The following is a 12,414-nucleotide window of genomic DNA, read 5'->3' as shown; positions in this document are numbered from 1 at the left end:
GTAAACATTGTGAATTTAATCAAGCTGTGGCACCCCATTCTGCCTTCACCAGAATTATAAGAAAGATTTTCGGTCAAAAAAACTTTCTTTAATCGCTTATCTTAAATAACTTCTTTTTAATTCTTCGGCCATTGATGTAGTCAATCCAAACAATCAATCCTCAGTTTCAAACTTTATGAAACTCCAAGATTTGAAGTGGTTTTATTGATTATGTCAGTATTTTTGTCATACTTGTGTAATAATTTTGCAAATTTGTGAGAACAAGTTTGAGTAAGCTCCGTTATAATTTTGAGAAAAAATACGACGCTATGTTTTACATCCTACTATGTAAAATATAGTTGGAAATTTCCGGAAAATAGCCAACTTGGCCCACTTGAAAAACATCGGGATGGAAAAAAAGGAGCAAAGAAGAGATAGAAATTGAGAGAATTTTTCAATCTATTCTGCTTCGGCCATCCGCTTAGTGGGAATACATGTTTTATGACCCTAGACGCACGTGTAATATTTTAACATAGTAACATACTATTTAACAACATAAAATTTGTAACTGCGGGTCATGAAAAACACTGGGGGGGGAAATAGATCCAATTTTTTAACTGTCAAAAAGTGTTCTAATTTGGCCCGGCATTTTCATTAGATTCGATTAAAAAAAGGCAAAATAACTTCTTAAATTGAAGTCAACAATATTAATACTAATATCCTTTAGCAGTATACTCTAAGGAGCTTTGATATCCTAATGAACTAAGTCTTTAAACAATAAGTGCCGGGGTTTTATTATTTTATCCAATTTCATTTAATTCCGCCTTTTGAAATTGATTGTATCAGCGCATATGTATCAGCGCATATATTGCTGGATTAATAAGGATTTTGTTATTCAGTCTTTAGAATACTCGATTTTGAAAAGTTTTTGGTTTTTGAAAGGCAATTATTTTGAAATATCTGCTGTCTTAATTAGCATCAATCAAAACCGATGGTGTGGCAAATTGAATTTAGAAATGGCGAAATATTTTTTCTTAGACGAGAACCCCCCATTTTTTACTGCAAAACTTGTTTTTTCAAATTAACGTTTGAGCGATTTATATTAAACCTACTTGTAAGCAATTTGGGAACTTAGCGAGTCTCCAATTTATTTCATATCAACTACTTTATGACATTACCAACACATGGCCCTACTAGCTCTGAAAAAGAGCAAATTTGGAACGAACAAATTTGAAGACGACAAGAAAACCTCCCTCATGTCGACAATAAGGGCTTTTTTTCTTTGTTCTGCGGCCCTTTAATGGGCTTGTCATTTCCTATATACCCTCTGCCCATTAATAACAAATCACTGAGAATAACTAGCGACCACATTTTTCAAATTGACCCATACGCGACAGTACCAGTTGAGGTTTTGGCTCGTCTGTTTGAAATGAAGGATTATTTCTCAAACATGTTGGTCACAAACGGTCATAAATTTTAAAAAATCAAGCTCAAAAAGGGTTCATTATTTACGTTCGAAGAATGGTCAGGATCTATTCTGTTTCGGCCCCTAGTGTTTCTGATGAACCCCAGTTACAAATTATATGTTGTTATATAGCACGTTACTATGTAAGAAAATAGCACGTGCTCCTTGGGGTCATAAAATATTTATGCTCACTAAGCTGGGGGGGGGGGGACAGAATAGATCCAATGGTCATATGAAAGCGTACCATGAGTAAAACTACTCCCTTCTCATAGGGGAGGCAGTTTTTAGGTAACTTACTGAAATCGCTATCGTGGATGCCCAAATGGTCTCTACTCTTGTCCTCCCAGACTAACTGGACAGATCCATTGCTAGTGAAGTGACCAAACAGCTGTAGAGCGAAACAGAGACACTCACAGACCCAAACAGTGCACTGCCACGCTCTCTTCCGATCACACCTCAATTTGTTACTCTCTCTAAATTTAAAACACTTCATTTGATGACAAGCTTTTCTTTTCTTCTAAACTTGAATCTGACACCAGAATAAGTAAACCCCGGGTACGATTTCATTGGTCACTAAAATTTCGAGGCAGAGAGCTTAGAGTGAAAGATTGAACTTAGACTTAAAGATGTAAAAGCTTAATTTTTGGCCCAGAATATAGTGTCCTAGTTTAGGCAAAAAATTTATGGCAAAAAATTAGACTTCGTTAGAAATCTAACTTTGACACTTGAATCAAACCGCTGTAAATAACCGGCTGATTTGCTATCGGAAACAGAGACAATTGGTTCACTTCAACTCCTGTATATTTTTTTAAAAAAAACTTTTCTTTCACTAATCTGCAAAAAAGTTCTCTTAGCTTGAAATTTAAGACTTTCGTACCTTTGCTTCTCTAAATACGTTAGAACAAAGTCTTCGTCCCCTCGGGCCTCGTGGTCAGGACCCTCGTGTCAACCCATTTAGTCCCTCGGCTGACTAATATTTTTTTCTAACATATACCGAGTACGAGCAAAACTGTCTAATAATAGTTTTAATCAACTCCCGTTGCGATAACAACAGTTGCATAACTTAACGATGAGACAACACGTTAACGCCTAGTTAACACGAAGAAACACACTTTATTATTACCACTGTTAGAGAACCACGGACATGCTTTCATCGGTCATTAAAACTTCGAGGCAGAGAGCTACAGAAGATTGAACTAAGATTTAAGGAAGTGAAAGTCTAAAGGGCATTGAGTTTAGTACAAAAACATTAGACGTTCACATCTTTAAGTCTATATTCAATCTTTCTAACTAAGAAATCTAACATTTGACAATAAAATCAAACCTTTATAAATAATTGGCTGCCATGGTTATACTCGCTATCAGAGACGAACACGTTTGGTTTATTCAACTCCTGTATATTTTTAAGACGAAGCCTCTTTTCACTAATCTGCCGTAAAATTTACTGTTAAATTCAATTTCAAATGAAATTCATTTTCGTAACCTTGGTTCTCTAAATACGTTTGAACAAAATCTTAGGTCTCTTCCGTTTGCCCACCCTCATCTTAGTAGATGCACATTATTTGCGCCCCAGTTACGCATATTACGTGTCATATTTTTACCCAGTGATTTACTATGTATTGGCATGTTCTCTGTAATTGGAGGAGAGTGCATAACGTACTGGGGAGGGTGCATAACGCACAAACCGCTAAAATCTAAAAATTTACTCCCCGGGCCTGGTTCACAGCACTAAGGCTACTCAAGGCACTAAGTCCCTCGTGCAATTAATATTTGTTCCCCGCATATATATATATATATATATATATATATATATATATATATATAGTAAAAAAAAACAGTGGCAATAAAAGAGTGCGACATACTCATGCTCTAATCCTCGCAACGGCCTGACTATCTTTTGAAACAATCACATGCACATTTTAAAATGCGAAAATCTGCAGTAAAAAAGCCAAAACGTTCCTACATACTTAGCTAGAAATTGACTTCCATAAAATTTATCAGTTGAAAAAGTGTACGTTTCGACTTTTAAGCAACGTTACGTGAATCTGCAGAAGTCACTTCGATATTCTGGTTTAACATCTCGAACCGCAGAAGTTCACCGTGACTGAATGCTGAGTCACGTAACCTATACTAAATTGTATCTCTATTCATTATCTTTAGTTGCAAAATGGTATAAAATAAACAACTGTTGTTATTGCAACGAGAGTTGATTAAAACATCACCACACGGATGCTATTGTCTTTTCGAAGCTATTCAACAACTGAGCTCCACCAGATGGGTTGATAACTTCCCGATAGCGATAATAACTGTGTGGTAATATCCATCAATAAACTAACTGGCCAATAAAAGTATTCGACAATAGATTAAAGATCAAAATTAAGCACAAAAAAACACCTAGGTTAATTAGATATGACATTTGCCATTAATAGACGTGCATTGCTATAACATCATTTGCATAATTTACCGATGAAATAACGTGTTAGAGCCCAATGAATCTTCAAAACCTGAAACAGTGGCTAAATTATAATCTGGGTTCAGACTAGTAATCTTGGTCAGTTTTTTGTAGCTATTGTTACTATATGAAGATTTGCGAAACCATAGTTTTGGGGAAAAAAATAGTCTAATTGGTTAATAATTTGTATGATATGCATTTGTAGGAGTCTCAACATGACTAAGAAGAGAACTACAAGATTGTTAGAGTTCTCCCGAATTTATTTATCAACTCGGCCAGTCTCGGAGTTTGGCATTTTTGGTAACAGCAAGCGTGCGGTAATACTTACTCTTCGTTTTACTTGACCTAAATGCTTTGCTTCGTTTAGTTGAAAAGCGAATACGCCAAAAGAAAATAATAGTTTAAGTAATAATTACAGAAGTACTTTTTTGTTTATGAATGGTTTTAGCTATTTTCAGAGGCAAAACGAGGCGAAACTGAGTTGAAAGGAAGCCCAACTCTAAGCAACGAGACAAAAATTGACCTACTCAGATGACACTTGACCTACTCGATTAGGTTTCTGAAACTCTTTTTGGGTTGCTAATTTCCAACACTAAACAAAAACTCTGAAACAAAAGTTTGCGGCTCAACCAATGAATTTTTGTTTGGAATTCAAAAACACAAAAATATAGACATAAAAAACTGTAGCACAGGAGAGGAAGAAAAGAGGCACCAAACACTATATCACAATTAAATTAAGGCAAAAAACGCGGTAAAAAGATTCTTACTTGTTTCTTTCGAAATGAAGTTTTCTCCAACATGCAGGCATTTTGTGTAAAACATGATTGATAATAATTGATTGGCATAAAAATTGTTAGGTATTGTCTACATAAACCAACGCGCCACCGAATGACTCAAAAACCAAAACATTTTATTATATTTATATGTGCAATGCTAAGACAAGTGAAGTAAAATGCATAGTTTTTTACTTTCTCAGCTAAATGGGCCGGTAAACTAGGTTCAATGTTTGTATTTAAATGTTCTCTATAAATATCCAAAGATCACAAATTTGTTTGAGAATTAAGATTCAGAAAAAAATTCTTGAGGTTTTTGTTTTCAATGAAACCGAACATATCAACCCCTTTGCTGATTTCTCAGAAGGCGAAAGTATAAGATGCACAAAAATTAAACTGAGTATTAAATGCCACTAACTTTCCCGAAAATTTTGAAATCGAAAAATTTGTTCTCAGCAAAAGCAGCAAAGTTTAGATTTGAAACTTTTCATCATTATTGTTTTGTCCTTAGTATACTCCTTTCATGCGACGGCAATTTAATAAGAGTCCCGTTACAGATATGCATCGTTGTGTTAGGCGTATGAAAGATAAAAAATGGCAAGAGTTTCTTTGAACGTTGTATATATGTGGTCCAAAAACCACTTGTAGAACCAAGATTGATAATTAGTCAGTCAATAAAAATCAGGACACGTCAACTTTGCCCGCCCTCAACTATTAACGGAAAAAATCTACTTTTTAATCTGCATGTCAGGCTGCTAAGTTCATTGGTTAAGCTTCTCACATAAACAAAAAATGAGTAAGTTCATCAGTTGACAACCAGTATTGCAGACTTCGATCATTCAGCAGCCAACACGGTCTAAGTTTACTCTTTGAACTCAGCACAGAGCTCTTATTGCAGTCAAAAGCTGTTTTGACTCAAGAGTACTAGGGTAATCACTACAAAAAAGTGGCATGAAACAGTGACATAAAATATCCAAGATGTAGACCGTTAGAACTCTAGTAAAACACACGCGCACAAAGCAAAAACATAGCAGGAGAGGTCCTGAAGTAATAGAATTCAAACAATTGAATGAAAAACTGAGGACTAATGTACCTGGCCAGAAGATCAATTGCAATCCCAGCCAGAAAGGCAAAATAGTAGTTGAGATATGAAAATAAACAAATAAACAGAAAATAATCAGTGCTAAAACTCCTGAAACTTTCACCCTGAAGGCCAAATATGATACCATTCAATATACTCATTAGCTCGCGCACAAGCCTTGAAAAAGATTTATTTCCCACTAAATGCAGAAAAACTCAAGAAATATGACAAACGCTTAACAAATCTGAAAAGTGCAAAATTTAGAGAAAGTTTCTCAACATCGCAGAAAAAAATACTCAAAACTTTTTCTTGTCTCTGTACTTCTGTCAAGTAACCCATCTGCAGGAAATACAATTAGTTTCGTAGGCCAGCAAAGATCCCTAAACTAAGAAAATGTCAAAAAATTTCAAAAACTTATAAGCATTTGAAAATTTTTAACAAAAATTGTACTAAAAATTTCGTGATATCAATATCTTCAGATATTTATATCTACCATTTCATTATCTCCAGAAACAATACAGTATCACCATCTCAAGCCTTAAATAGTTTCAATTGCTCATAGAGATCCAAAAATTTGGAATATGATATAAAGTTTCAGAAAAATTGGGAAAAAAATCAAGTTTTATAAAAAAAAATTGCAAAAATTCGTGACATTAGAATGTTGAAATCTATTTCATTGCCACCAAAATCTATGCAGTAGCCTATAATCTAGAGGAAGATTCCGTGGCCTAGAGGAGATTCCGTGGTCCTAGAGGGTGGGAAAACCTAGAAATGACAAGAAATTTCATAAAACTTGAAAAATTTTGTTGTAATCTGTTATCAAACTCTAGAGGAGTTTTTCGGGCTCCTGTGGTTGGAAACACATGAATAATGATTTTCAATATTAGAAACTTTGAAACAGAATTGCAAATTTTATCGAAAAATTGCTAAAATTCGTGATGTTAAAATGTTGAAAACAATTCCATTGCCACTAGAAATTACGCAGCAATCTATTATCAAACCCTAGAGGAGGCTCCTTCGCACATAGGGCTGGAAAACCCCAAAAATTAAAAAAAAAAATAAAAATCAAAAAACCTTGAACAAAGCGTAAAAACTGGTATAATTTTTCTTTTTTATGTTTCGAGTACCAACAAATATTTTTAAAATAGTAATAAAAAGTAATTACCTCCTGCAAAAAACACTCATCAACTTTTACAAACCTGGATCTTAGACTGGTTCAGAGAAAAAGTATGAAAAATTACCAAAAATCTTAAAAAAATGCAAAATTTTGGGTTCGAAAACTACTAAAAATGACATTTTAGCCTTAAATTACGGCCTTTCCAGTAGTTTCCTCACGCTAAGCACTTGAAAGACTACTTAATGTTGCTAAGGGTTTCCAATGAAACTTGATCCGCGCTGCGTGCTGCCTGTTTATCCCGTTCTGAAAGCTCAAAGTCATGAAAAAGGATGGGATAACAACCTTACAAAAACAAAAAACATAGCAGGACAAGTCCTGAAATACAATCCAAAGAATTGATTTAGCTTTAAGCTGACAAAAAACCATGTTAGATGTCCAACGAGAATAATTAGTTTGACATCATTGAGATTAAGCAATTTTGCCACAAGAATAAAGAACCAGCAATCAGATCTCTTTTTTGAAGACATGGTCAAAATCAGAAAACGACCTCTAAGAACTCATGCCGCTAATTAAATTCCCCTGTTTCACATTATGAACCAATGAAAGCTCTCATTAATGAGGTTGAGTGATAAGACATTAATAAGTACAAGAAACACTTGCAAAACTACAAAATTAACTAATAGTTTTTTAAAACGTGTAGCTTATAAGTCAAAGAGAGCAATAGCTATGAAACGAAAATATTTTAAACAAAACGAAAAGAGTATTTAGAAACCAATAGAAACGGTTAATAACATAACAAGGATATAAGTTAGTAAAGTTAACAACAAAAACTCGCAAAACCCAAAAATTCTATAATAATTCTTGAAAACAATTGGTGTCAAAGTCATAGAAGGCACCAACTTTGAGCACAAACTTTTTAATCGACTAAAATAGCCCCTATTAACAAACTATGAGGCATGTTATTGATGAGAAAATACGATATGACAAAAAAAATTAAGAAAAGTACAACAAAACTCAAAAATTCACTCAAAATTTTGAACAAAAGTGGATTCAAAGTCATGAAAACTAATAAGATGTCAACTCGGACCATTGATTAGGTTCCTTTGCGCCTCATTATCAACAAATGAGACCTGTCGTTGATGATGCTTAGTGATAAGACCATAGAAGTATTTTTTGAAATACTTCTTTTTTTAGAAAAACTACAATACTTCTCGTGAAATCAAATATTCTTTAATATGTTTTGTCAAAAAAAAGTTTCAGCTGCCTCTTGATGATTTCTAGCAATTCCAACTAGGCGCAACTAGAACACATATGTATCAAAGCACTTAAGAAAAAGAAACTCTGAAAACAGAAGTCAAATTGACGCAATTGAAAAAAGCTCCCACTCAAAAACCGAAATTTATTCAAATACCAGTTTCTGACTCCAATTTAAAGGTAGCGTGAAAACAAACCACTCCCTAAACCTACTCTAAATTGAGGAATGGAAAAAATAAAAAATACGTTTGAATTGTTCACGCGAGATTAAATGCGCGGACAAAAAAGCTACAAACCAGGAAAGACTGAAAAAACAATGATATCAACATCTATTTAATAATATTATTTGAAAAAATCTACAGGGGCTTTGTGAAGATTTTGTTTTGGTTTAGGTGGGAAAGATTTTAAGAGTGTGAGTTGAGTAGTTCCCGTAGAGCATCCTTTTAGCCCCAAGAATCTCTTTAATGCCAGCAGAGGAGATCTCATATATGCCGGGTAAACCTTAGTTTTTTTCAAAATATTCGACGAAAACTTTGTTTATGTACATCGTAGCCACCAACTAAACATTTAAATATCAAAAACATTTCTTTAAAAGCCAATTGATAGCCAATTGTACTATGTCACAACCAAAAAAATTTGAAAAGTCTCCGCTGCTCTATTAAAATTTTTGAGAAAGTTTTATCGCATTGCCTTAATAATTATTATCTGCTAGGGAGTCCCCTCCTCCCCTCCAATTCTAACAGAATACGACCATAAATAATTACGATTGATATGAAAGATATTGTTTATTTCTGTTTTGAGGGCCCTTAATATCACTGATCTGGCTGAACATGTACTTATAAACGTTAAAAAAATGCATTAAATTTTTCGCACGTTCTTGTTGAAACAAATTTTTTTGAGATATATGCTTATACCAATTCAGATTTAATTATCTAGGTAGGACGTCGCCAAACCCACCTTGGATGTCATTATGGTTTCAATTTTAAATCACCGCCAATTTCGTACCCAATGAAATGAAATTGTTTACATCTATCCAAGAAATGCTATATCTGGTTAAGCTATGTTATCATATTATATCTGGACATACTTATCAATTATCGAGGTAATTTGCATGGCACCCAAATTATTAGGAAGGGTTAACTCGTAGTTTAATTCTAAATAGTATATTTAAACACTTTAAATATAAGGTATACGAGAAAAAACGGGGGATAAGTAGTAAATTTTTAAAAAAGCATCTGTCTAAGTAGTTGTTCATTAAATTTATTTTATTTGTTTTTCACCAAAGGCATGCTACAAGTTGAAATGTCTTTTAAAGGCTTGAAATGTCTTGCGTTATGTATTGTCGGTGAGACATTGATGAGTCTGTATCTATTCTCTTCCGCAATCATATCTGCTAAAACTACATCTCTCCTGGGCACAGCTGGTCTGTTCTGGACATAAAAGCTGTTCACAGTTTCAACTCTGTTGGGGTACGCAGAGACCGAAGGTTGTCGCCGAGGAAATGAGCCCATTTTTGGGTTTCTTTCGGTCTGGTGTTGGTCTGGATTGTCAAATAGGATTCGAGGTATTAAAGCATTGCGTCTCTTCTTCAAGGCTTTGATGCTGGGAAAGTCAAAATCTTCGTCATCGTTGGTCTGGTTCTCAGTTGAAGTATCTGAAAAGAGAACATAGCTCAAAGGATCCAGATTGGCCCGCCGAACATGTACACATTGAAATTGTGAATTTTCCCACATACTTAAAATTAAAAAGGTTTCGCGCTAAATAAATTTAAGGTAATTTTACCTTGAAAAACATCCTAACTCACCTTAACTGTTAAGGTAGATTTGTCTTTCCTTAACTCACCGTAACTAACCCTAAGTTTACCTGAAAAGTTAAGGCCTCACTACCCTAAAAAAAACCTTACAACTTACTCTAACTTGCCTTAAAATTACCTTAAATAATTACCTTAACATTACCTTAAAAAATCCCTTAACTTTGCCTAAACTAAGCCAGAAATTTACCTTAAAATTTGGATAAACTTTGGTTGCAAGATGCCAGGTAAGTTGGCTACTTGAGACCAAATATTTTGATAATTGCTCAGTTATAAGCCTATCTGGAACTCTCGAAGCGTGTTTTTACGTTTTCACCTGTCATTATTTATGCCTAAATTCTAAAAATTTGATGAGCAGCTAAGGGATTGATTCTGTTGCCCCCCCCCCGTGTTTTATCCCCTCAATTACAAATTAAGTGTTGTTATATTGCACGTTATTGTATAAAAAAAGAACGTTGGCGCAAAAATTAAATTCCCACTAACGGTGGGTGGGGGGGTTGCAGAACTCAATTTCACAATTAGTCAAATTTGTTTCAAGTTAACATTACCCTTAAGTGCAATTCCAAGCTTTTCACATTGTGATCATGATAATGAAAATGTTTAAGTTTTCATTGAATAACTATTATCTTTTTTTTTCACCTCATTCATCGCATTTAGCTCAAATCTTACACTTTTCGTTCAAATTCACCGCTAATCTTACATCTTTTAGCAATTTTTAGCGGTGACACTTTGACCCGGGCAGACCAATTCTTTTTATCGATCAAATGACATTTGTTGTAGCATGTCCTCACTTTCTTAAGTTCAATACTCGATCGATAATTCTGTTTTTCAGCGACAATTTAATTTCTCTATGTTCCCAAAAAATGAGCTTATAAATTCCAGAACAACTGATATCATTCCAGCCAAATTCCAGGGCACGTTTTTTGTCCGGCCAAATTCCACGACGTATGTTTTAGTTCCAGCCAAATTTTAGGATTGTTTTTTTCCAGCCAAAGTCCAGGACATTACATTGGGTCCAGACAAATTCTTTTCATACCCAATATCTGTCGAGGACAGTCTTTTCATACCTTAGATCGGCCAAGGACGGTCTATTAATAATTCCGGGTCTCGACTAGGGCAGTGCAAATACCAACAACATCCACGACAAAAGTACACGCCAGAAGTTAGTATTCCGTATGTTTTCCAACTTTACGCGACATCTTGCATATACCAAGAACCGCGCGATAGGTTACAAAAAATTTCTAAGTTCATGTTTGGTCATTTGCCAGGTTGAGGTCCAGACCCAAATAGTCTTTTGATCAGACCCTCTCTGTCGCACACCGAGAGTTTCCAGAGAGAAATTGCAGGGTCTGGACGGCAGTTTAACCGCACTACAGTCTGGACCATGGTCTGGAGATGGTCTGATCAGAGGTCACTTTGGTCTGGAAAGTTTGATCATAGGCGGATTCGAGCGCACTTGGGTTGAAATTGTTAAAATAAGTTTTTTTGTTTAAAGTCATCTATAATTTTCTAAGTTCGTGGAAACCCACGCTATAAAAAATTTAGGTCAAGCGTGCGCCTGTCTTGATCTAAAATCAACGCCGGTACCTGATGAAATTGTAGCCTGACGCTGCTCGTCTTCAGTAGTAGGCAAAAATGGTGTGTGAACTTGAAGGTGGAATCGAATGAGTTTCTGCCAAATATGGAAGTTGTTGTCTGAGTTGAGCTCCACAGACTTGAGGTCAAACTTTTTCTTCCGGATTTGATACTGAAGAAGTGCTTCATCTATAATTACATTCAACCAGACTGCTCTCTAAAAATTTCCATTAAGATAATAGTAGAGCTTGTAAAAAAAATTAAATTTAGGCTTGAATCACTGACGAGATATTGTCAAAATATTGCATTAACTTAAGGTTATGTTGAAATAACAAAATTACCAGCTATTCTAACAAACATTTAGTCCATTACATACCTCACAATAAACGGCATCCAAAAAAAACACTCGCCGAAGCAACAATGCATATAATCAGCTTCCGTTGTCCCTTCGTAATAAATCTTTGAAATTGTACATTTTGATATTGTTTTAAAAGATTTTTTTGATTTTCTAAAGGTTTTACTCTTGGTAGTTTGAAAGATTTCTGTGGGAGGGACTATGGGCACACTGTTAGAAAAATGCTCGAAAGTGACTGAATCAGAGCTGATTTTTTACCGATACACATTTTGCACATTTTTTCAATACACAAATTTTTTAGCACCTTGACAGATACCTGAGCTCCAATCTTTCAAGATCATATAATCATGTCATAATAAATTTTCTTCTTGTTCTTAGAATTGCAATGTTTACATCAATCCAGTACATGTGAAGACAAATAAAAAAGTATTAGGTTGTAATCGGACTAATGATCTAAAAGGTCAAAGGGAATAAATAAACAGTGTGTAAGAACAGTTTGGGTGTACTGACATTCAGCCATCACTTTCTGATAGTAGGATACGAATGTTGTCCT

The 12,414-nt window shown here is 34.7% G+C and overlaps 1 protein-coding gene across 2 annotated transcripts in view; it reads right to left on the bottom strand.

The window, feature by feature from the left end:
• Nucleotides 1–9,323: 9,323 nt before the first annotated feature.
• LOC142343860 (uncharacterized) overlaps nucleotides 9,324–12,414 on the bottom strand; it is a 71,158-nt gene continuing 68,067 nt past the window's right edge. The window contains exons 4-5 of one of the 2 annotated variants that reach the window (XM_075395231.1): nucleotides 11,519–11,695; nucleotides 9,324–9,775 (exon numbers count right to left, since the gene is read on the bottom strand). In XM_075395231.1, coding sequence (XP_075251346.1) covers nucleotides 9,387–9,775; nucleotides 11,519–11,695 — 566 coding nt within the window. In that variant the 3' untranslated portion in view covers nucleotides 9,324–9,386. The remainder of the gene's footprint in view (nucleotides 9,776–11,518; nucleotides 11,696–12,414) is intronic. The other variant, XM_075395230.1, reaches the window with a different exon arrangement.

The sequence above is a fragment of the Convolutriloba macropyga genome, chromosome 8, assembly GCF_964194025.1.
Source record: "Convolutriloba macropyga chromosome 8, txConMacr16.3, whole genome shotgun sequence".
Taxonomy (NCBI): domain Eukaryota; kingdom Metazoa; phylum Xenacoelomorpha; order Acoela; family Convolutidae; genus Convolutriloba; species Convolutriloba macropyga.
Note: the sequence above shows the minus strand (reverse complement) of the source record. Positions and strands in the feature narration are given on the sequence as shown.